Genomic DNA, 23573 nt, shown 5'->3' with positions numbered 1-23573 from the left:
GGAGCCTGCGTGGATCGGAACGGAGCGGAGAGGGGAGAGCGGCCGGCACCGCTCCGCATCCCGCACCGCTCCGCATCCCGCACCGCTCCGCATCCCGCACCGCTCCGCTTCCAGCACCGCTCCGCATCCCGCACCGCTCCGCATCCCGCACCGCTCCGCATCCAGCACCGGCACCGCTCCGCTTTCAGCTCCGGTACCGATACCGTTCGGAACCGACGCCAACACCGCTCCGCTTCCAGCAGCCGCAGCTCCCCCGCCCCGCACCCATCGCCGACCCCGGCTCGGCCCCGCAGCACCGCCCTCGTCCGTCCCCGCTCCCCGGTGAGGAAGGAGGAAGGAGGGGAGCAGCGATCTGCCCGCGGTGCGGTGAGTGCCGGGCTGTGCCCGTGCTCGGGGGCCTCTCTGCCTTTTTGTTTTTGGGGCAGTTCGGGCACGAAGGGGTAGAGGGGAAGGGACACTGCAAAAGTTGAGGGGGGGAGGGGGTGGGTGGGCTCAGCTCCGCACCGAGTGCTGGAGGAATTTCTGGAAGAGATCCCTGCTCGTGTTTTGGTGCTGCAGGGAGCACTGCTCAGCCCTTTCTTCAGTGGGAGCTACGGAGGGGGAGGGTGGGGACGACCACGCATCCCTCCCCCGGGGCAGAGGTTCCCAGGGCTGATTGCAGGGGGCTGAGCTGCTTGTTCCTCGCGCTGCGTTTTTGGGGCTGTCGGTATCAGCTGCGCCTGTTGCTCAGACAAGTTCCTGGGTGTGCAACGCCATGCCCAGCACCGCTGTTCCTGCCTCACTAAGTCGGGGGGAATGAGCAAAGGAGGGATGCCCCCCCCAAACCCCAGCAGTAACCACGGTGCACTTGTGTGTGTGTGTGTGTGTGCTGGGGGTTGAGAAGGTGCCCGAAGGGTGAACAAGTAGAGGGCAGAGAGCTGGTGCTGCTGGATGAGATGTAGAAGGAAAAGTGCCTCTTCCAGGACCCTCTTCCTGCAAGGAAGTAGGCTCTAATTACCTCCTGCATGGTGAAGGGGTAACGTGTAGAGCTTTGGTGTGTGCTGACACAGAGCTGGAATGGGGTGAGTGCACGCAGAGTCTTGCCTTCAGCCTCACGTGGTGGTGATGGGGCATCTGGGTCACCCCACGAGCATTGGTTCCCAGGATCCTGAAAATATTCCCTTGATGCAAACACCAAGCCACACATCCTTTCCTCCCGGGAGGAGATACGTCAATGGGATGGGATGTGTTCAAGAGCTTGAGGCGAGGAGCAGAGGCAGGAACAGAGCTGGGAACCTGCGAGTTTGTCCCCTCCTCACTGATTGAAAAAGAGAAGAAATATTGTGGCTAAAGAGCAGCACTCCAGTGGTCTTGCTTTGCCCTTGGACCCATCCCTACATCCCCACGTCTGAGTTCGCCATCTGTTAGCACTTGACCTTGCTTTGTTCTCTCCCCGAGCTCTGTAAGCCCTGGGATGCTGGCAGAGATGAGCATGGAAGCACGAAAACACTTGTTTCAGCACTGGGAGGGCCCCTTGCACCAAACAAACACTCTTTGTGGTCCCTTGAATGGACCCTTCAGCCAGGCTGTGCTGAGTGTGTGACAAAGTGGTGCTGTGACATATTCATGCATTACAGGTGACTGAAATGCAGCAGGCGTGCCCTGCTGCTCTGAATCTGTGGCTCCTGCTTTTCATACCCATTTAATGCCATGATTCTGTGTTGCTCATCGTGCCTGGGCAAGGGCTGGGCTGCAGGAGGAGATGGGTTCTGCCTTCTGTTGCTGGCACTGTCACTGGGCAAGATAGATGATGGCAGCTTCGTTCTGCATCTGGGAAAAGAGGAGAGGTGAAATGGTTTGCTCCAGGTGCTGGAGAGTTTTGCTCCAAGTCCATGAGCATCCCTCCTTTGCTCATTCCCCTCGACTTAGTGAGGCAGGAACCTGCACATTTACTTCTTGTATGCATTAAAAACGTCAGAGCTGCAGCTTCCACTGAAGCTGTCCTCTAGGCCTGGCCTGATGGAGAAAAATCACTGCTCAGCCATTCCTTGTAAGCCCTGAGACATTCCTCTGGCTTCCTCACAGCGCTGAGGTTTGGGCCAGGAGCTCTGAGAACCTCCAGAAAACCTGGGACACGTGTTTGCAGCCATGTCCAAATAACTGGAGGAGTTTCCAGGAGGGTTTATGCTCTGTAAAGGCCTCCCACGCTCTCATTCCGCACTCGGGAGAGCTGAGGTGAAGCAGCATCTCCCTGGCACTGGCAGCAGGACAGGGGCCCCGGGGCCAGCTGCAGAGCTGTGTTTTGCCATGGGTAATTGGTGCACTGAAACCCTGAGAAGTCCTTTCTGCCACTGCTCCACGGCACAGGCTCAGTTTACATCCATACAGGCAGAAAAACAAAAGGTCCATGCTTCCAGGGGCCCCTGCTTCCAGCAGGCTCTGCCCATGCAGGGGTTTGTCCTGCAGGATTTGCTTTTCCCCCAGTTAACTCACTTCTGTTTGTAGAGGGAAAACCGACAGCAGAAAGCGACCTGTTGATTAATGCAGATGCAGATTACAATCTGGCATACAATTAACTTGGCAGAGTCGGTCTGTAATCAGATGAAGCCTCTTTCGCTCTCTCTTCTAATCGAGGTTTCTTTTCAGGTAGCACTGTGCCTTGCAGCCAGTGCTGCTCATCTGCATGTTTGCTCAGCCTCTCGCAATCCAGTGAAGCTTTGTCTGGCCAGCCTGGCTGAGCCAGGAGCAAGTGAAGGGCTGAAATTGTTTTCAAGCCACAGAGCAGAGCCTCCAGAGATGGCTGGGGTTTGTCCACGCAGCTGACGCCGCTTCAGTATCTCATCTCCCTTATTCTTTCCTTGCCTCCCTCCTTTCTGAGGCTTAGCCATGCTTTATCTCCAGTCACAGCCTGAGAGCTGTATTCTCTTGCCTTCTGGGTTTTCTCACTGCTTTAGGGATGAGCTCCAAGCCACCACAGTTGAGAGCAGATCTTTGCAGACAGTCCAAGTGCTCCCTATTCTTGCAGGGAAATGCGCACAGATCTCAGCCCCACTGATCCACCTGAGCATTGCTCAGTGCACCTGAGCAGCTGGGCTCTTGTTAATGTTCCCACTTGTGCAGAATGTGTCACCACCCATGGTTTTAAGAATAGCCAGAGTGCAGTTTGTGATGTGGGAGGGAGGTCCAGGCTTTGGGGGCAGGAGTTGTTGCAGTGGGAGGAGTTGGAGTTGGAGGAGTTGGAGTTGGAGGAGTTGGAGTTGGAGGAGTTGGAGGAGTTGGAGTTGGAGTTGGAGTTGGCTGTGTTTCTGTGCCCCCATTTGACCTGCTGTTTTCCAAGATGTATGCTCACTGCCTTTTGGGGAACCAGGTCCCCCAGAGCAGCTCAGGTGGAGGTGTTTCAGAGCATCTCTGGCCACACACACTGCTGTGGGCCTTGTGCTCTGCTTCCTTTATATCTCCCCACGCAGACTGAAATCGAGGGCAGTCTGAAGCAGGGGCTATTTCTCATGGCTGCCTTTTGCACCCTTGATCCCTGGGGCCAACATAATGAAAACCATATATTATCCGAGGAGCAAATTGGTGAGGCGGTGCTGTCAGTGCCTGGTACTGTGGGAACGTGCAGGGCTTTGCTGCTTGTGGTGCAGAGAGGAGGAATTAAACCAGGATGGAGCGGGGTGAGATTTGCTGCCCTGTCTGTAGTGCACGGGGAAGAGACGGTGCTCAGCAGGAAAGGTGCTGCTAATGACACAGCCACGCTATGAGCTCTGCACCTGTGGAAATACATGTGCATAAAAATCCATGTGGGGAGTGTTTTTCCAGCAAGGAACATCACCTGGGGGTTGGGTTTGTGGCACTTAGCGTGGCTTGAGACGTATGGAGGAAAGATGATGTGGTGCTGGAGCAAATACCACCAGTGTGCACATACTGGAGATGTAGGTCCTGCTAATGGTAGTGCTTTGGATTCTTTTTAGTGTCTCGGACTCCAGAGCTGCTTTGAAGGGCACTGCAGCAGTGGAGGTGACCTCTTTTCACCCAGGAAATGTCCTCCCATTGCATCTGCCCCTGCCGGGAGGTTAAACTCTGCTCTGCCATGCTTTGCTGGGCGCTCAAGTGGTGCAAATCAGCACTGATTGCTGAAGTCAGCCCTCAGCAGCACAACGTGTGGCCCTTCTGTCACCACCAGGGCTGCAAGCTTCACAAATCCCCTCCAGTTTCATAGCAGGATCTCACTGTTTGGGCTCGGGTGAGTCCTGCCCCCTCCCCATTCCTCTGTTCCCTATTCGTGGCCAAATCCACAGCTGAGCTGTTGGTGTGGCTGTCCTGAAACAGACAGCAGTCAGAGAGGTGAGAGCTGCCCCTGCATTACTGTGGGCATAAAAACCTTCCTGGCATCCATTCCCTGTGCCTCGATTGAAGCAGTGATTAAAGCACAGGGGAGAAGCTGTAAGGAAATCTGCATTCAGCCCAAGGCACGCAGTGCTCCTTCTGCTACGGATGTTCCCAAGGGCCGGTCAGCTTGTAATTATTAACTAATTACTGCAGAATAATCACAGTGTCACAGCACGTAGGAGGTACGGGCGGTGTGGAACGCGCTGTATCTCACAGATCCCAGCCCTTTCTCATCTGTCCTTTGTATTTTGCCCATGGTGGTGGCATCTGATGGCAGCAGTGCCCGCTGGGCTCTCAGAGTGATGCACTGAGGTGGCATTTGCCATTGGGGGACTGAAGGGCAGTGTTCACTCTGTGCATGGAGCAGCTGCATCCCGGGCTGTGGCCATGGGGAGAGCCTTCTTGGCAGGGTCCTGCTTGGAGGAGACCGCAGTGAGGGGCAGATCACAAGCTTGCCCTACAGTGAGGGCATTGATGTTGCATGTTGTGGCAGCGTGGCAGTGGCCAGAGGGGGGAAATGAGCAGCCCAGGGGATGAAAGGCTCTGTGTGGTTCAGGGCTGGTGATGTCACACCGTGGGGGCTGCCCGTGGTGGCACGTGTACCGAGCAGAGCTGCACATCCTTTGGGGTCCCATCAGAATCGTGCAGAGCCCGTGGCACTCCTCCCTGCAGATGGGGCCGTGGGCTGGCACAGCACTGATGGGTTCTCCTTTTCAGAGGAAGAGCAGAGTGTGCTCACAAGGAAACCTCAGCAGAGCCACGCTGTGCTGCAGGCCGTGTGGTCGGGGCGAGAAACCTCCCAGGGATGCTTCTGGCTGCCCCACTCCAGTGGGCCACCAGGTTTGCTTTTCTGCTTGTTTTGTCACTGAATTGAGGCAGAAAACTTCCCTGCGTGGGTCTGAGTGCTGCTCAGCTGCTGTGCCCATAGGCACAGGGACACGGGCGTTTCTTCTGAGCAGAGTGGAGCAAATGTCTGATGGAGCCCCACGAAAACACAGCCCCGCATCTGCAGGAGGAGGTGCGTTTTTATTAAGTCCCATTAGCTGCATGTGTTCTATTTAAATCCTTAATCCCTTCCAATCCCTCCTTATTAACGATTAATTGTGCAACTAATCGCACCATGATAGCAGCGGTGCGGGCGCAGGTTGTTGTTGTGCACGCTGCGGTGGAAGGGAGATAAGAATTTGGCCAGATGCTTGGTTGGGCTCACGTCTGCTGGGTGAGCCTGGGCCAGGCCTCCTGTCCCTTGGGCTCTCAGTTATAATCATTTCTTATCTCGAAGCACACAGCTTATCAGCTCATGGGGCAGGAGAGGAGCAGAGCTGAATGCAGCGAGTGAGCTTTGGACGCTGCTGCGTGCTGCTTCGTCTCGCTGAGCTCGGAGTCCCCTTGGCTCTGTGCCTGAGCACCACGTGGATCTGTGGACGTGGTCTGATTCGGGGGTAAAACAGAACTGTTTCAGGATGTGCTCCTGGGGTCCCTCTCCCTGCACTCAATGCGGGTTTGCAGATCCCATCTCTGCCCAACAGCATCCAAGGACTGCGTCCGGCCGTGTGTTTTCCTCCCTCCTTCATTCCCCTTATCTCTGCAGGGCTCTGTTATCTCCCCCGCTTCCCAAGGCTGCTGCGGGGACACTGAGAGCTCCCAAGGACACTGGAGCAGCAGGTCTGCGGGAGGATGGCAGGGGTTTGGAAGTGGGGCAGGGAGTGAGGAGATGGACAGGAGTGGGAAAATGGGGCTGGAAAAAAAGAGGACCTACCAACTCCTCTTGCTCTGCCTGCTGTGCTCGTGGTGACACTGTGACTTTTAGGGCACCACGCTGGGGCTTGGCTTGCCAAAGCAGACGTTATTTACAGTTTAACAAGGAACAAGGTTTATCTGAACAGTGTGTGCTTGCCCAGTTCCCAGATAGGCATGAAATGTTGCCCTCCATAGGGAAGTGAGCAGAGGTCTGCGGGCACCAGGGCGTGCTTAATCTATTTCTATCTATACTGGGATGCTGGAAGGTCTGGGTTGGGTTTAATGGGTTCGTGTCACGATGGTGGGAAGGTTCCTCCAGGTGGTGGAGAAGGACAGTGGGATCCTGAGGGGCAGCACTTGGGTGGAGCAGGAGCTCTGCACACCTCACCGTGGGATGCTCAGTGCTTCTGTGTTATTCCTGTGCACGGCCCCAGCGCTGGGTTTCATTCCATTGCCCAACCCCGGGCTCTTTGCAAAGTGGAAATGCTTCGTGTGCAGAAATCAGGAGCTCAGGGCTCTTGTATCAGCACAGAGATCTGAGAAGGAGAAGGGCGGAAGGGGCACTCCAAAGCAAAACTTGAATGTTGAAACGGAGAGAGCATCCGGGTGAGAAATGCATGCACATGTGTGCAAAGCCCTCCGAGGTGCACAACAGGTTTAAGATTAAACAGCAGCTTAGTGCAGCCCTTGGCAGGAAGGGGACTTGCAGTGTTTGCTCACTACCTTGCTATCATGTGACTGTCCCAGAGCTTTAAATAAAACAGATTTGCAACCCTGCTGCAAAGAGTTTTATGTGCCTAATGCCAAGCCATGGTACCACTGCTCCAGAATGTGGTCCTCAGGGGGGGGAACTCAGCTCAGAGCTGTGCTGGGATGGGGAGAAATAGGTCAGGAGCACTGCCTGCATGTGCTACTTTCCCCGTTGCTGCACAAAGATCTGTCCAAGTGCAGCAGGGAGCTGCTTCATTAGCGCCAAGGAGCTCCTGGGTCTGAGCTTAATCCCTCCGAAGCTGTTTGCACAGTCCCTGCAGCTCCTCCTCCCATTGCTGGGTGGGCAGAAGGAGCCTGACCTGCTGCTGTGGGTGCTGGAGGCATGCAGAGGGGTGCAGGAGCGCAGGTATCTGCAGCAGGTGAGGGCTGGGCCGTCTGTCAATGCAACGTGTTGGAGCAGAGCGAGCTGAGCTCCTCACGTTTCCACCCCTTCATCTCTCCACTTATTCGTTGCATACTCCTTTCTGTCATTCCCCCCCCCCCCCCCCTCCATTGCTCAAATTCCACGTGGCTGTCGGGTGTGCAGGGTGGGCTTTCTGCTTCCCTAAATACCCCTCTCCTAAATACCCCTCTCCTAAATACCCATCTCTGAATGCCTGCAGCGATCCCCTGCACAGCTGCGGGGCAGCAGCTCCGAGCCCCCTCCCTGCTGCCTTCATTGCTGGTGGATGAGGCCGTGGGTTGTGGGTGGAAAGCTGCGGTGTTCCCTGTTAGAGAGGGAGACGGCTTCCCCTGCTCCCCTGGTGCTGTGGGGAGGGTAAATCCTGGCTTTCTTGGAGCTCTGGGAGCTGTGTGTGGGCTGGAGAAGGAGGGAAAGCTCTAATTAAGAGAGAAAAGGAAAAAAAAACAAAACAAAAACAAAAGAGAATAAGGGGAGAAAACTGTCATTAAGAAGCTGGCAGAACCTGCGTGGGGAGGGAATGAATGCAAGGGGTGCCCTAACACAAGGGATCTTCTCCCATAGAGTTCCCCAGATGCTCGGTGCTCCCAGAGCATCCTTCGCCCCCCAGGATCCAGGCATGTTTTCCTGTCCATGCTGTGCATCCTGATGCCTCTGCCTCTGTCTGGGGCACCAGAACTGGAATGCTGTGAGGAGCCGGGGTGGGGGAGGGGGTCCCAGTGGCACCACAGGAAGAGCCGATCTGGGCTCCAGGTTGGGTTGAGTATCACAAAAGGTGAGATCCAGCCTGGCTTTCCCTGCTGGTGTTCCTCTGGTGTTGCTGTTCAGCGGCTGCTTGCTGCTGCTCACACTGTGATAGCAGCTGCTGTGCACGCTGCAGTGTAAGGGAGATAAGAGCTCAGCTCTTGATGCTCGTGAAGGGCCAAAAGGAGAAAGCAAGTCATAGAAAACAGGGAGGATGGCTCAGTCCCATACAGCAGCACTCGGGCTGTCAGGGCGCGGGATGTGCTGATGGCCACTGCTGTCCCTTAGAGCAGGGGCAGTACCATAGGGCTGCTGGCACCTTCCAACAACGCAGGCATTGAGATGCTGCAGTGCCTTCCTGGGAGCTGCTCTGATCTCACCACGGGCCGGGCAGAGCTGAGTGCATGGTGCAGGGCTGCAGGAGTGGAACAAACCCCTCTGTGTGCCCTCGTTACTGGGCTCCTTGTTGGGATGGAGACAAACGGGAGCGGAGCTGTGTTGCAAGCAGAGCAGCTTCACATCCCAAGCAGAGCAGCTTCACATCCCTCAAGGGTCCCATTGCTGAGGAGGAGGGAGAGAGGATGCATCACCATCGAGCTGGAGCTGCAGTGGAAGCCAGCCTCATGCAATTGCTGCAGGATCATTTCTCCCCCCAGATCTCCTCTGAGCTGCACATGAGGAGAGAGGACAGAAAGCTTCTGGCTGCCGTCACTGCATTCCTGGTGCTCTGCATCTTGGCTTTCCACGATTGCTGGAGAGGAAAAGATTGCAGCATAAGGATGGGTGGACGGACACCCTGGGGACCTAAAGTTCAATTTCCAGTTCTGCCCCACACGGTCGCTGCCGTGGGGTGATGGCTGTGCTGCAGGGCTGCTGCAGATTGATAGGAACTGATTGTGCTCCCTCCCTGCAGGACCACCACGCTGTGCTCCCTGCGTGGGGGAAGGGAAATGGAGCTCCACATAGCAGAGCTCAGCAGCAGGGAGGAGCTCTGTGTGATGAGCAGTGTCTGCTGCCTGTCCCAGGGTGCAGGGCAGTCCTGGAGCAGCCCAAATGAATGGATTTGGGCTGTGCTCTGCTCTGCAGCAGAGAGAGGCCGGGAGAGGATCCACGCTGACAGCTGAGCAGTCCATTAGGCGGTGGGGGGCTGCTTCCCTTCCCTGCCCCACTGGGTTCCCAGCACACAGCATCACCCTTCTGCACATTGATGCTGACTGTTACCTCCATGCCTTGCTAAATGAGGGGCACGTCCTCACCTGGCTCCTGCACGCTCCGTTTGCTCAGCCCCATGGCCACGTGTGGCACGGTGTGATAGCGGTGTTTGCTGAGCAAACAGGGCTCCACCAGCAGAATTCACCATTTCCCCGAAGTTGTTCCTTGTTTGTGGAAAGGAATGAAGTGGTTGCTTGAAAGCCCAGCACCGTGCTGAAGGAGGGAGAGCTTCATGTTGAAGCTGTGCCCGAAACACCTGGCTCCTAAGTTGCACAGTTTTGCTGTACACAGGGATGCTATCCTTGTGCACGGTCCCAGCCCCAGCACCTATGGGAGCAGTTCTCTGAGCACAGTGCAGCAAATATCAGCTTTGAATGCAGTGTTTAAGGGACTGTTAACATCCACTCTCAGTCGTGTGGTTCTCCTTCCTGACGGGATGCAGCTTTGGGCCCTTGGAAGTGTTTTAGCCCTTCCAGTCTGCCTGCATTACAGCAGATGCGGTTCATTCACGCTGCTGGATTTCATCCGCTCTTCTTGGCCAGCTTCCAGCCGGAGTGATTTCATTTCTGCCTGTCGATGACTGAATTCCTTCGTGCTGTTTCAGACTGCTGCTCCCCGACCTGGCCCTGCCCCCTTCTCTCCATCCCAGGGATGGCTGCATCCCCCGTTCCCAGGGGCTTTGAGGTCCTCTGGGTTGTTAAAATGAAGGATGTCATCGCTTTGAAATCTATGGCTGGGCTGCTCCATGTAGCTGGGCTGCCTTCTCCTAGGGGAAACATAGCCACAGGTGGGGACAAAGCCCCTCACACCCCATATGGGGTCAGGGTGCCCTCCTGCATGTGGGGCTGGGAGCAGGGCTGCAGGATGCTGAGCGCACCAGAGGGAGCAGGTCCCAACTTCGGGGCCCCTCATGGCCCACGTGGGGCAGGGCGAGCTCCTGTCCCACGAAGGTGGAAGAGCAAAAGCACAAACAGCCCCACAGCCTCCATCTGTCAGAGCCTTTTATGGGGACCCCATCACCAGATGCCAAGTAGGTGCAGGTGCAGCTGGAACAAAACGGCGCCGATTATGCAGAGCCATGAAGATAAGGAGCAGCTCCGTGCATGGCAGGAGAGGCAGCGAGCACTACCACTGCTATTTTTACCCCACCCCACTTCCTCTCCGAGGAGGTTTATATTTAGCAGCTGCTGGCACTGCGGGGAGGGAGGGAGGGAAGGACTCGGGGCGATCTGGAGCATCAATTGTCAGTGCTCAGGTGTTTGTCTTCTGAAGCTTTTGTACCGTTAAAGAAGGACAAGCAGAGAGAGGAGGAGATGGAAAAAGCCATTTCCCTCATCCTCTTCTTCCTCCACCTCCAGGTGGAATATCTGGGTTATCCCCATGTGTTTTCCCTGGTCCTGGGGCTGTCGTGGTGCTCAGCACCTTCCCCATCCTCCTGGTCCTGCTGGCTGTCCCCCTCTGCTCCCTGCCAGGACCTTGTCCCAGCACTGTGGGGGGTGTGGGATGGTGAGGTGGGCAGTGCCTGGTGCTGCAGTATGATGGATGTCCCCTTGTAGTGCGTTCAGAGATGTGGAGCTCCTGGAGCAAGGCCAGCAAAGGGCTGATGGAGTGATGGAGGGGCTGGAGTGTCCCTCAGAGAGGAGCAGGACCTGTTCTGCTTGGAGGAGAGGAGGCTCAGGGGGATCTGATTGATGACTACAGGAATCTGAAGGGATGGTGTCAAGAGGACGGGGTCAGGCTCTCCTGTTGGTGGGCTCCACTGAGAAATGGGCACAGACTGAAAGGTTGGAAGTTCCATGTGAGCGTGGGGTGAATCTGCCCAGAGGGGCTCTGGGGTCTCCTTCCTCTGAGATACATCAGAACCAATGGGACATGATCCAGGGTGATGTGCTCTGCTGAGCAGGGGTTGGATGACATTGATCTCCACTGGTCCCTTCCAACCTCAGCCCTTCTTGGTCATGAGAAAAGCACTGTCCCAGACCCTTTATTAATGCAGCATTCATTAGTGTCAGCATCTTGGTCACCAAAGCATGTCCCTGCAGTGCTGAGAAAACAGTTTAACGTGTGATGGATGCGCCCAGCATCCTCCTGGCTCACTTTGCAACTCAAAACAGCCCTATGCCTCCCATCCCACCCCCAGGCAAGCACTGCATCCTGCCTCAGTTCCAGGCACGCTGATCCTTCAGGGTTCTGCATCCCTGAGGGTGGATGAAGAGTGGGTTACTGAGTACTGAGTGGGGCGGCCATGTCCTTTGGGGTCCAGGTGAAATCCCAGAGATTTTTGGGGACGGCAGCACAGCGGGAGGCCGTGCCTCGCAGCACTGTTTGCATTGCTGATGGTAATCTTTTCAGCTTTGGGATGCTGGCATGTCAACCCAAGTGTTCCCGTTGCCCTGGCGACGCGATGCATTAGCTCTGCCGTGCCGTGTCTGATCGCATCAGTCTGGAATGCCATCACCCCGGTTCGTGCCCATCAGACCAGAGTTGGGGAGGGGGCTGGGGGCTGGCAGCGGGGCCACCCAAGAGCAGGGGAGCCTGTTTGGTCCCAAGGGCTGAGTTCCCTCTTACTGCCCCTCCCAGGAGCCCAGCGGACAGGTTAGGGTTAGGATCTGCAAGGTCTGGTGGAGGGGGAGACACTGATGTCCTGGGAGCAGGACTGTGCATTTCCACTCCGCTATAAAATGTCTGGGGAAGAGCAGGGCTGGTGCTGCAGAGCCAGCTGTGAGCTCACACAGTACGGTTCCACCTGGTGCTGAAGCAGCCGAGCAAGGTGGGGATGCCCGGAGCAAGCTGCTCGTGTGGCTGCTCAGAGGGAGCTGTGCCACGTGTCCCTTGAGGGTTTTCTTCGTTTAAGGGTTTTATGGCTTTAATCAGATTCTCTGGCTTAAGGAGATCCCAGTGCCTGTGCAGGATCTGAGTCTATGGGAGCATGCTGAGCTCGGAGCATCGCCCTTTTTGGGACCCCCCTCGGGCAGTCCAGCATTTGCTGCTGGGCTGGGGAGCTTTTCTTGCGTAGGGAGAGTGGGGAAATGAGGCTGCTAGGGGAAAGGTGTGCTTTGCACAGGACTGGATTGCACCTTTTCCGTCGCTGCTTATTATTCTTTCTGGCTTTCCTTCCTCTTCTGCCCTGCTATTCAATTTTCCAGGCATTCCCAGAGTTTCCAAGCACAGCCCATGCTGACACTCGTGACTCAGTGTCCACAGCTCTGCCCTGGGCTCACCTCTGGCAGTTGGCTCAGAAAAGCCCCGTGCACTCAAAGATCCCCATCCCCTGCTGATGCCTGGGGATCCCAGTGAAGGACGTGCAGGTCTGGGTGCTGCCAACCCCAATGATCGGGGGCTGAGGGACCGTCCCACCCCACAACCACCTCTCTCCCCTTCCCTGCAGGTCACGAGGTACAATGAACAAGATGAAAAACTTCAAGCGGAGGTTCTCACTCTCTGTTCCTCGGACGGAGACCATCGAGGAATCGCTGACGGAGTTCACGGAGCAGTTCAACCAGCTCAACAACCAGAGGAACGAGGGTAAGGGGCTGGGGACCTGGAAATCTGCTGCCCTGCCCCACTGCCCGGGCTGCTTTTCCCATGGAGGCAGTGAGATTAGCAACACCTTGTCGTTAAATCTGCTCTGAAGAGAGATTTATGCCCGCAGAGGGAAAGGAGGAGGGCAGGGTGTTTGCACAGGGGGATGACACATCTGTGGTTAAGGTGGGGGGTGTGAAAGTGGGGGGGATGCCCTCCCCCTGCCGTGCCCACAGCCTTCTCCTGATTCAGTGTTGGGTTCAGAGCAAGGCTGGGGGCTGTGGGCACAGCGAGGGAGAGGCAGTGCTGGAGGCATGAGAGGCAGAGAGCAGAGAGCTGCCGGCAGCAAACCTGGCAGAGCCGGGCTGCGTTCACCCAGGGGGAGCTCAGTGCTACAGCTCCAAAGCCAAACTGCCTGCAGTGTCACATCATGTGCTTTGCCACCTCCTCCCGAAGCAGCCCTGACGTGGGCTCATGTGCCAGTGCTCTGGGCTCTGCTCGGGTCATGCTCGTGCTTTTTTTTCCCCTCTCCCTGCAGCCACAATCGCTGCAAGCAGGGGCTGAGGCCGTGATGTAACTGCCTGCCACTTGGGCCTGTCCCAGCAGGGAAGGATGGGCTCTGCTTCAAAGAGATGCAGAGGCAGATTTCGAGCTGCCTTTCCTCACTCCTGCAGCTCGTGCCACTCCTCAGATCCCCACAGGCATCCCAGCTGCCCTCAGCAGCATCACTTCGCACCCCAGCAAGCAGCTGGGGCCATAATTAGATTCAAGCCCTTAATTAGAAGCACGGAAGTCGTGGTGCAAGGCTCAGAAAGCCACGGGTGCTGACAGCTGCTGCTGTTGTCCCCTTGGGGGCTGCTGGTCCCTGGGCTGGCTGAGCCCAAACTCATTACCTGCACTGTGCCAGCTGAGCTGCTGGAGAGGCAATTTCCCCATTCTGTCACCTCCACGGTGCCCTGAATCTCAGCCATGTGCCTGACCCATCCCCTGGCCTCTCCCTCATGGCCAGGAACACTTCCCCCAGACATCAGCACATTGGGTCTGCTTTTTTTTTTTCCTTTTCTCACCCCACACAGCACCATGGGGAGCTGTTTTCAAGGTTCTGTTTTCCCTCCAGCATCAGAGCTCATAGGTTGTCAGCACTCCTGGGTCGCAGCAGCCTGTGCTTGGATGTCCCCACGTGTCCCCAGGGGTGCAGAGCCCAGCAGCCATGGAAGGGATGCTCCAACAGGGCGTGCAGTGCTTCTGGCAATGGGAAAAGATGTGGACTTCCCATGGGTAGACATCTGCCTCCTCCTCTGGGGTGCACTGGGGATCCCCAGCCCTGTGCTCTCCATCCTCCCATTCTCATGGCCCTGCTGACAGCTGTGGGGGCTGCAAAAGGGAGAAGCAGAGCCAGCAAATGTGCCATGGGCACATCCTGACCCAGGCAGTGTCTTCTTGGGCAGCCCAACCCAGTCTCGGGGTGTCCACTGTGCCCCCACCCTGCCATACATCCCCATTGTACCACAGCCTTTCCTTGGGTGGAAGAAGAGTGCTGAGTTAAGGAGAGCTCTGGGCAGCATCCGATCCTTGACAAGGGCCTGCACCATCTCTGAGTCCTCAGAGGCCAAACAAGGGCTCACGCAATGGCATAAATCAGAGCTAAGTCTGGCTGTCAGAGCACAGGGCTGTAAAGCAGCAGTGTTGTGTGGGAGGGAGGAGGATGGATGACCCACGATCCGAGCGCTGCCCTGCCTTGAAACAGCTTTGCTAAGCTCAGGCTTAGCAAAGTAATTAAAAGTTCTGAGTCGTGCAGGCAGCGAAGGGTTCTGGCCCCTTTCCTTGGGAGATCAAAGCTTGTTTTGGCAGAGGCAGGGTTTAAATATATTTATATTAAAAAAAAAGAAAGAAAGAAGAAGGCAGAGGCAGCTGCCGTGTCTGCGGTCTCGCTTTAATTTGCTTTGATATCCCATGCAGCCTCATTACTTGCAGGGTGTCAGGGCTCGCTGCGATCTGCACAAAATGCTGAGCAGAAAGGAGCAGCCCCTTGAGTTTGCACACCGTGGCCCTGAGCCCGTGAGTGCAGACACTGCTGCTGTTTGCTGCTCCTGGAAGCATCCTTGACCATGAGGACGTTGGATTTGTGTACTTGCAGCCCAGCACAAGTTCACCCAAACTGTCTTTTGAAGTGGACGAGTTGAACTACGATCGTTCTGATGTTACATGGCCTGTTTGGTTCAGATAGTTTGCTTAGGACGTGAGCAAGGTAAAAAGGGTTGGTCTGGTTTAAGTGATCCCTGCTACCTGTGGTCAGTGCAGGGCAGGGTTCCTGGCTGTGCCTGCACAGATGGCCAGAAAGGGACAGGGACCAGAGCCCTGCTCCTGGGGGAAGGGGTGCTCTGTGCCTCCCTGCCCACCCCTGCAGAACCTCGTGGCATGGTTTCAGCTGCTCCCAGCCCCGTTGGCATGGGCTGCACCCCTTCGATGGACATAGGCTGTCTGCAGAGGACACCCCACATCCCTTAGCTCACAGATCCCCTTGTATACAGTGACCGTGGCAGGAAACTGCATTTTTTCTCAGGTCACTTGCCTGTCACCTCTCATCCATCAGACAAACAGTGAGCAGCCAGATCCCAGCCCTCCTGCAAAAGCCAGCCATCCCCTTCCATCCTCAGCCATGAGATCATCTCTGGCTGCAGAGCACACAGGGACTGGGTGCCCAAATCTGTATTAGGCACAGAGAGGGATGGCCTTCATCCCAATGCTACCAGTTAGCACTTCCTCCTCCATCCCAGCCCTCCCAGTTAGCTCTGTCTCCTCCATCCCAGCCCTCCCAGTTAGCTCTGCCTCCTCCCAAACAGCCCCTCTGGAAGCAGCTCCTCTGTGAATGGGGGAAATGCACTTCCTACCAACCATCCATTTATTTCTGAGTGGGGAGGTGTACGTGTGAGCCTCAAACTGGAGAGCAGGGGGAGCACAGTGCCTCACTTTGCTCTGATTTTTTGCTCCCTTCTGGTTTCCTTGGGCTCGGTGAGGCTTCACACCTGGAGTGCCAAGAGAAGAGTGATTTCTAGAGGTGGCTTTGCTTTTCAAGGGAGCCTCTGTGTTGCTCAGGGCTGTGTGTGGCTAAGTGCAGCGGGTTGGGGCAGGATGGAAAAGGACATCCCCATGGCCCTGGTGCATCTCTGGACCTTCCTTCCCCGCTGTCTCAAAGCAAAGCATTCAGCACCTCCGCTGCCTCCCAGCAGCTCTCCCTCCTTTCTCTTTGTCCTCAGACCTGGCCCAAGGGCACCTACCACTGGGACACCTGGGCAGGGACATCGGAGCCGACCCCGCAGCCATCTCCCCACCCGACGTGGAGGGGCAGTCCCCGATGGCCGTACGCTTCCGCAGCAGCACCCAGCGCCGCTTCTCCACGGAGGCAAGTGCTGGGACAAGGGCCCTGCAGGTGTCACCTCGTCAGTCCTCCTTTCCTCGGGTGCTTTCCTCACCTTCCCCTCCCCTCTCTCCTCAGGATGTCAGTAAGCGCCTCTCCCTGCCCATGGACATCCGCCTGCCCCCTGAGTTCCTGCAGAAGCTGCAGATGGAGAGCCCGGAGTTCCCCAAACCGCTCAGCAGGATGTCACGGCGGGCATCCCTCGTAAGCTCAGCTTCGTACAGACAGAGATGGGGGTGCTGATTGCCCCCCACCCATGCAGCTGCACCCCCCTGTGCAAGCTCCCTTGCACGTGGCACAAACCCATTTCTGCTCGCTCCTGTGTACCCCGTGCACTCCTGTGCACGTGCACATCTACACCCTTCCCCATGCAAATCCCCGGCCCGCACGCTGCACCTTGCACACACCTGGCTTCCCTCCCAACCCCACCCCTTCCAAGGGAGAGGAGCTGCAGATCCTCCTGCGGTGCCACGAGTGCTGGAGCCTCTGCTTGATGGAAATGCAAACGTGGATAAATAATGAATTACCCCTTGCATTAATGCTGACATTTCAGTTTCTCGACTGCAGAGCGTCAGCAGATGTGGGAGCGAAAAACACAGTGTCCTGTTTGCAAATTGCAAAGCTGTGTCCTGCTGCTCAGGAGCACACGGTCGCAGTGGTGAGGTCTCAGCAGCACCTCCAGATGTGGCAGCTCCTGCTCCATCCCCCTGACTTTGGGCCCTATAGTGCTGGGAACCAACCCGTGCCATGGGATGTGAGTGACCCCAAGAGGCGGTGTCCCTGTCCCTGCAGAGCTGCAGTGTGAGGGGTCTGCCCGGAGGGCCCTGCAGTGATTCCCTTTCCACCAGTGGGTGCAGGCGAGCAGGTCTCAGCAATATGGCAACGAGACCCTGATCCAAATGGGGAAATGTCTCATGCTTGACTGGAGGAGCACACAGAAGCAAAGGGAGTTGCAGCAAAGGGCTTCAAGCACTTAAGAAAAAGGCAGGGCGTTGCCACAGGGTCCCATTGCACTGCTCTGACTGAAAGGGCATCAGCTGCTGCAGTTGGCTGTGATGGATGCACGGTGTGATGGATTGTCCCCCTGGTGCTCCCCATCCAGCCCAGTACCGGTGGGATCCCTCCCGGTGACGCTGTCCTTTTTCTCTTACAGTCGGATATTGGGTTTGGGAAGCTGGAGACCTATGTTAAACTGGACAAACTGGGTGAGGTAAGGAGGTGCCCTGAGGATTTAAAGGGAGTTGGAAGGCCAAAGGGCAGCCTGTAGCCACATTTCTGGAGCATCTGTTCAGATATGGTGGGGATGGGTTGATGGTCAGACTAGATGACCTTCGAGGTCTTCTCCAAGTTTAATAACTCTACAATAAATCATAGAAAGGAAATCATGGGCTCCAGGCCTTGAGCTTCCAACGATCCTTCCTGCAGATGTTACAGAGCATGTTGTGCCACCCCAACAATGGGGCATCCACTCTCTCTCTCTCTCCCTCCAGGGCACTTATGCCACTGTCTTCAAGGGGCGCAGCAAGCTGACAGAAAACCTGGTGGCACTGAAGGAGATCCGCCTGGAGCACGAGGAAGGGGCTCCATGCACCGCCATCCGGGAAGGTGAGGGGCTGGAGGAGGGGGTGGGGAGTGAGCTTTTCCTGCCCCCAGCCCTTGGGGATGTCCCACCCGGACGATGCCCAGCTCATGCTGTCCCAACCTGCTGCCTCCTGTCCCCGCAGTGTCACTGCTGAAGAACCTCAAGCACGCCAACATCGTGACCCTGCACGACATCATCCACACGGAGCGCTCCCTCACGTTGGTCTTCGAGTACCTGGTGAGTTGGGGAGACGCCGCGGTTCTGATTGGGGACGGGGGGATGGGGAGCGGAGGCTGATGGATGCTCCTCGTTGCAGGAAAATGACCTCAAGCAGTACCTGGAGAACTGTGGGAACCTGATGAGTGTCCACAACGTGAAGGTGAGCCAGGCCTGGCCGTCCTGAGCCTCATGGCGTCTCCCCTGGCACTGTGTCCTTGAGGCAGCCTGGCGGTGCCCACTGCCCACCCGTTGTGCCCCCCCAGATCTTCATGTTCCAGCTGCTGCGTGGTCTCTCCTACTGCCACGGGAGGAAGATCCTGCACCGAGACCTCAAACCCCAGAACCTGCTCATCAACGAGAGAGGAGAGCTCAAGCTGGCTGACTTCGGTACATGGGGTGGGGAGGGCAGAGCTCTCGTGGTCTCATCGGTCAAATCCACAGCTGGCAGCAGCTTCAAGCCCTGATGGAGAGGGGGACCCCATGAGCAACCTGGGGCATGGTTCTCCAGCAGTGATTTTATGTGTGCTGGGGCTGTGTGGTGCCCTCTACCCGAGTGGGGGTATCTTTGCAGAGTGCTGTCCCATCCCTGAGCCGCTGCCCTTTGGGGTCGGGGTGGGGGGGATGCAGTGCAGCAGGGGGGTGCTGCTTCACACCCCTCCCTCCACCTCCAGGCCTGGCCAGAGCCAAATCAGTGCCTACCAAAACGTACTCCAACGAGGTGGTCACGCTGTGGTACCGACCCCCCGACGTCCTGCTGGGATCTACCGAGTATTCCACCCCCATCGACATGTGGTGAGGCTCTGTGGGGTGGCAGCTCGGGCGTTCCCATCCATCCCATGGGCGATGGGGTTCTCCCCGGGCTGTTCTTGTGTCCCCCGCTGCTTCGGAGCGAGGAGGATGGGTGCAGACCCGCAGAGATCCGTGGGGTGGGTGCTGCTTCCCACGCTCATACCGCTTTTCCACCGCTGCCGTAGGGGCGTGGGGTGCATCCACTACGAGATGGTCACCGGACGGCCCATGTTCCCCGGCTCCACGGTGAAGGAAGAGCTGCATCTCATCTTCCGACTGCTGGGTGAGCGTGCTGCTGTGCCCCGAGCGCCCGCGCGAGGGCAGCGGTGACAAAGGGACCGAGCGCGGAGTCCCCGAGCAGTGCATCCCCGAAGTGGGACGGCGAAGCTGTTGTCCCATCCCAGCGGGTGACGCGTTCCCCTCTTCCCCACCCCTCCCTCCTCCATCCCAGGTACGCCGACGGAAGACACCTGGCCGGGGATAACGTCCAGCGAGGAGTTCAGGGCGTACAACTTCACGCAGTACAGAGCGCAGCCGTTAATTAATCACGCCCCGAGGTAACATTCCCCACCCCCACCCCCCCCAAAAAAAAACCCCAAACAAACCCCGAGCACAGATCCGGAGGCATAGGGCAGCCTGACACTGCTCAGAAATGGGAGCTGGGGGCACTGGGTTTGTCTGCTGGATGTGATGCTGAGTGCAGCTGTGTTCAGGAGGTCCCCAGTGCCCCCAGTGCCTTGTGCTGATGATGGCAGTGCCCCCCAGGTGCAGTAGTGCTCCAGTTTGTATTTCTCTCTCAGGTTGGACTCAGATGGCATCGACTTGCTGATGAACCTCCTCCTGGTAAGCAGCAGCACGGTGCTGGTGGGTGGCAAAGGGGTTCAGTGCCAGGGAGGGGGGCTGTGAGTGCAGCATCAGCCCTCTCCACACCGCTGCTGTCCCAGACTCACTCAGGGTGCTGAACCAACTCCTGCTCAGCGTTCTGGCTGTAAGGCATGGCATGTGCACGTACCAGTGATGCTGGTAACCTCCCGCAGTGGTGTGCACAGCATCCGGGCAGCTCGGGTGCAACACCTTGTGTGCAACTCGGGGCGAGCAGGGGCACGGATGTGTGCTGCTGCAGAGTGTGTGATCACTTTCCTCTGGGGCTTTGCGCAGTACGAAGCCAAGAGCCGGATTTCGGCAGAGGTGGCCCTGCGGCATCCGTACTTCAAGAGCCTGGGGGAGCGAGTGCACCTCCTGCCTGACAGTAAGTGAGCGTGGTCCCCTCGCCTGGGGGCATGGAGCAGAGCTGCAGTGCAGCCCGAGGGCACGGCCAGCTCTGTGGCTGCTGCTTGCCTTTGCTTGTGTGCTCCTGGGGTAGAGTGATGGAGAGAAGGATGGCTGCGGCTCAGCCGGGTGACCTCACGCTCTGTCCCCTCTTCCAGATGTCTCCATCTTCTCTCTGAAGGAGATCCAGCTTCAGAAGGACCCTGGCTACCGAGGCTCAGCCTTTCAGCAGTCAGGTAGGATGGGGGAAAGCGGCCGCGTGCTCGCTGTGTGGTGCCATGCACCGCGCTGGGACCCCTGGGTACCTACACAGGGAAAATGCAGACCTGCCCCGTGCTGCAGTCCCTGTCTCACCTCTCTGACCCATCTCTCCCTCTCTCTTCCTCAGCCCGAGGGAAGAACAGGAGACAGAGTATATTTTAAACCCCGGACCTCGTGTTTCCTTTGTCACCATGGAGATCAGCGCACTGAGGAAGGAGACGGCATCGCGCTCCCACCCGCCCCAGCACGTCGCTCAGCCCAGCAGGATGGAGCTGGCAGCTCTCCCCACGTCCCCCAGCAGCTGGTGGCAGTGGACCTGTGGCCTTTTTCCCCCCTCGTTCCCATCAGCTGCCACCCCCCGTGCAGGTGCAGCGCATCCCACCTGGGAGCAGCGGGGTCCTGCCCTGTGCTGGGGGAGCCACTCGCTGCCCGTGGGGCTGAGCTGGGTGCAGGGAGGCTATGTGAGCACGGGGTGAGGTCTGTGAAGAGGGAGCTGTGGCTGCATGGCATTCAGCCCAGGCAGGCAGCATCCCACTGCTCAGACAGCCTGCATGCAGCCCCATCCCACTGCTGGGCATCCCCCTGCCTGGCAGCAGAGGGACTGCTGCTGGAGCACCAGCCCCGGGGCAGCCCTCCTCGCTGTGCCATCACTTCTGCCTGCATACCACCTTCACCTGCCCGTTGCTGGTACATGAATCCCAACGAGGGCGGCCTCACCCAGCATCCCCTGTCCTTGCTGCCGTTGCATTCCCCAGTTCTGCTGCCATCACGAGGGACAGAACGTGATTCCCAGTGGTGTCTACAGCTGAGCAGAGCCACGCAGCATCGCCGCACCCCAGCACAGTGCGTTCCCCACCTGGAGGAGGGGGGAGAGGTGCCAAACCTCCCCCAGCTCAGCTGCGGGGACCAGAAATAGACCCGGAGAACAGCAAACCATCCCCCAGCCCTCCCCACGCTGAGCAGCCCTGCTTCAGACCCACGCTGCAGGACTGAGGGGCACATGGTGTTGGCCAAGGGCTGCTCACGGGGCGTCTGAGCTGGAACCTGCCAAACCCACCCTGTGCAGGGTGTGCCAGTGTCCCAACCTGCCAGCATCCTGGGACAGGCAGCGCTCAGGGGATGCTAACTCTGCTCACATCACCGCTTTGCTATGGAGTGGAATGGGAGCTCTATTTTCTCCTCTGCAAATGCAAAGAGGGGGGAGAAAGGAGGAGAGCTCGGGGTTCTCCAGCGCTCAATGCACCGCGCTCTGCGCTCCTCCCATCAGCCCAAAGCTGTTAAGTTGGGTTTGTCCTAGACAAGCATCCAGACGTCTGCATTGTTTGAGGTTTGCCCATCCCTGCTCAGTTCCCTTCTCGGTATGTCCAGCATACAGCAGGCTGAATAGTTCATTAATTGTTTCCATTTGATAGAGATGAGCATGAAGAGCCATCAGCCGCCAGTGCCGCGTTTCGCCCCGATGTGAGGGCTGGGCTGTGCCTGGTTCCCTGCACCCTGCTTGGGCTGCACGGGGCTTTTCAGCAGCTGGGTTTACAAAAGGAAGCACTGAGCTCATGTTGTCACCTTCCCTTCCATTAAGGTGTTTACACTGGGACTTTTCTTGGCACGATGAGGATCTTGGGTGCTTCCCAAGGCACCAAGGGCACAGATCTGGGCAAGTCCTGCTCTCAGGAAGCCCCGACAAGAGGTGCATGACCTATTCTGGCTTTTCCAGTCCCATTCCCCAAGGTTGTTTTGGCCATAGTGTGAGCCAAGGCAGAGGAAGCTTTGCTGACCCTTCAGTGGGAGGACGGGGGCAGAGCTGTGGGGCACAGAGCTCTGCTCACTGCTGCTTGGCTGAGCCCTTGGGAACCACTGTCCCCATAGGGCAGACACCTCCGGAGTGCAGCAAGGTGACCCATGAAACGTGAGCGCACAGACAGCACTGCTTTATCTGGGATCAGATAAGGAAGACAAAGAGCCTGCTGGCTGCTGTTTGCTCTTTCACAGCCTTTGCCTTTCCTTCTCCAAGACAGGAGATCTTTGTGTGGAGGCACAGTTATGTACTCACCCCGTGCATGACCAGCAGACTGCGTTTCAGATAACCCGTTTTGTTCCTCTGCCTTTCGTGGGTATTGGTTTCCTATTGAGGAGTGTGATAAAGTGCATAAATATTTGGTGCCCCACTGACTGCACACGGGGCACGCAATGCACTGCTGTGCATCCCAGTGCCAGGAGAGGGAAGTCAGCAAAGTACCCCCAGCACAGGGTCAGCATCCCATGAGGGTCTGGGGTCTGAATGGGTTTGGGTCAGCATCTTGCAATGGCGCAGGTCCATATGGGTTTGGGTCAGCATCCCACAAGAGTATGGGGTCCGTACGGGTTCCTGAGGGCTGCATTCCCCCAGTGCAGGGGTTGGAGATGCTCAGTGAGCTCCCAGTGCTGGAGCACCAGCTGCTTAAAGCAGCGCCGATGAAAACACTGCAAATATCTGTGGCTCTCCGGAATTTATTTATTTTTTCCACTTTGTGGCACCCAGCACGGATTGGGAGCTGTTGTTTTGTCTTCCAGGCATTATTTCCTTGCATTTTTATTCTTTTTTGTTCCCAACCAATTCCAGCTGCAGCCCGGGGAAAGGCCACGTTGCTTTGTGCACTCAGCAGCTCTGGTCCATGCACAGCTCCTGCTGAGGTGGTTTTCCTTTCCCCTTTGGTCATTATTACTCCAGCACGGGTGGGATGCAGTGCAGCTTCAGCCTCTACGGCTGTAGTGTTGTATGAACAGAAGCTGTGTTTTAAAGGAAGTGGTTTGAATCCCAAAAGAGGCAATGATTTTTTTTTACATATATATATATGTGTGTATATAGAGAAAGGGAGAACTTTTATTCTGGAATAAATAGGAGGGTGCAAAACGACAAAAAAAGGAGGAATAAAAGGCTGTGCCCATTGATTGTGTGTCTGTTTTGTGAGTGCTTCAGCTGTTGTACATCACAGACCGTCCTGGGGCTGTGCTGCTGTTACAGCTGTACCATGAGTGCCCCACAGCCAACGGGGCTGCGTCGGTTGTGGGGTGTTGGTGTGGGATGTGATTTTTCTCTCTCTGTTCAGTCAGAGGAGGCTCTGTGTTAACCCCATGGGAGTTTCCTTCCCCGTGACCTTCGCAGGAGAATGAAACCCAGAGCCCGAGGAGCTGGAGCACAATGGGAATGTGTTTCTGCAGTCCCTTACGTGGATCCTAAAGCCCTGAACAAATATTGCCATAAGTTAATCAGGCTGATAAAAGAGCGTGGCCGTGCCCTG

The 23573-nt window shown here is 57.0% G+C and overlaps 1 protein-coding gene across 1 annotated transcript; it reads left to right on the top strand.

Annotated features, from left to right (window-relative positions):
• Positions 1-284: 284 nt before the first annotated feature.
• On the top strand, positions 285-21126 carry CDK18 (cyclin dependent kinase 18). The gene is made up of 16 exons (XM_065740433.1): positions 285-366; positions 12624-12760; positions 16015-16160; positions 16203-16379; positions 17329-17385; positions 17666-17780; positions 17900-17994; positions 18074-18136; positions 18240-18363; positions 18648-18768; positions 18951-19048; positions 19217-19322; positions 19566-19608; positions 19924-20014; positions 20193-20270; positions 20423-21126. The coding sequence occupies exons 2-16, from the start codon at positions 12637-12639 to the stop codon at positions 20455-20457; spliced, it is 1473 nt and encodes a 490-aa protein (XP_065596505.1). The 5' UTR covers positions 285-366; positions 12624-12636; the 3' UTR covers positions 20458-21126.
• The last annotated feature ends 2447 nt before the right edge of the window (positions 21127-23573 follow it).

This window comes from Cyrtonyx montezumae, unplaced genomic scaffold, assembly GCF_038088225.1.
Source record: "Cyrtonyx montezumae isolate F1298 unplaced genomic scaffold, pur_monq_1.0 scaffold_26, whole genome shotgun sequence".
Lineage (NCBI taxonomy): Eukaryota > Metazoa > Chordata > Aves > Galliformes > Odontophoridae > Cyrtonyx > Cyrtonyx montezumae.
This window is presented reverse-complemented; position numbering and strand designations above follow the sequence as displayed.

Excerpts from the sequence above, each read along its gene's own strand:
- CDK18 (XM_065740433.1), top strand. The coding sequence starts at position 12,637 with ATGAACAAGATGAAAAACTTCAAGCGGAGGTTCTCACTCTCTGTTCCT. Across the intron at positions 17,386-17,665 it reads AACTGGACAAACTGGGTGAG|GGCACTTATGCCACTGTCTT; the intron begins GTAAGGAGGTGC and ends CTCTCCCTCCAG. Across the intron at positions 17,781-17,899 it reads ATGCACCGCCATCCGGGAAG|TGTCACTGCTGAAGAACCTC; the intron begins GTGAGGGGCTGG and ends CTGTCCCCGCAG.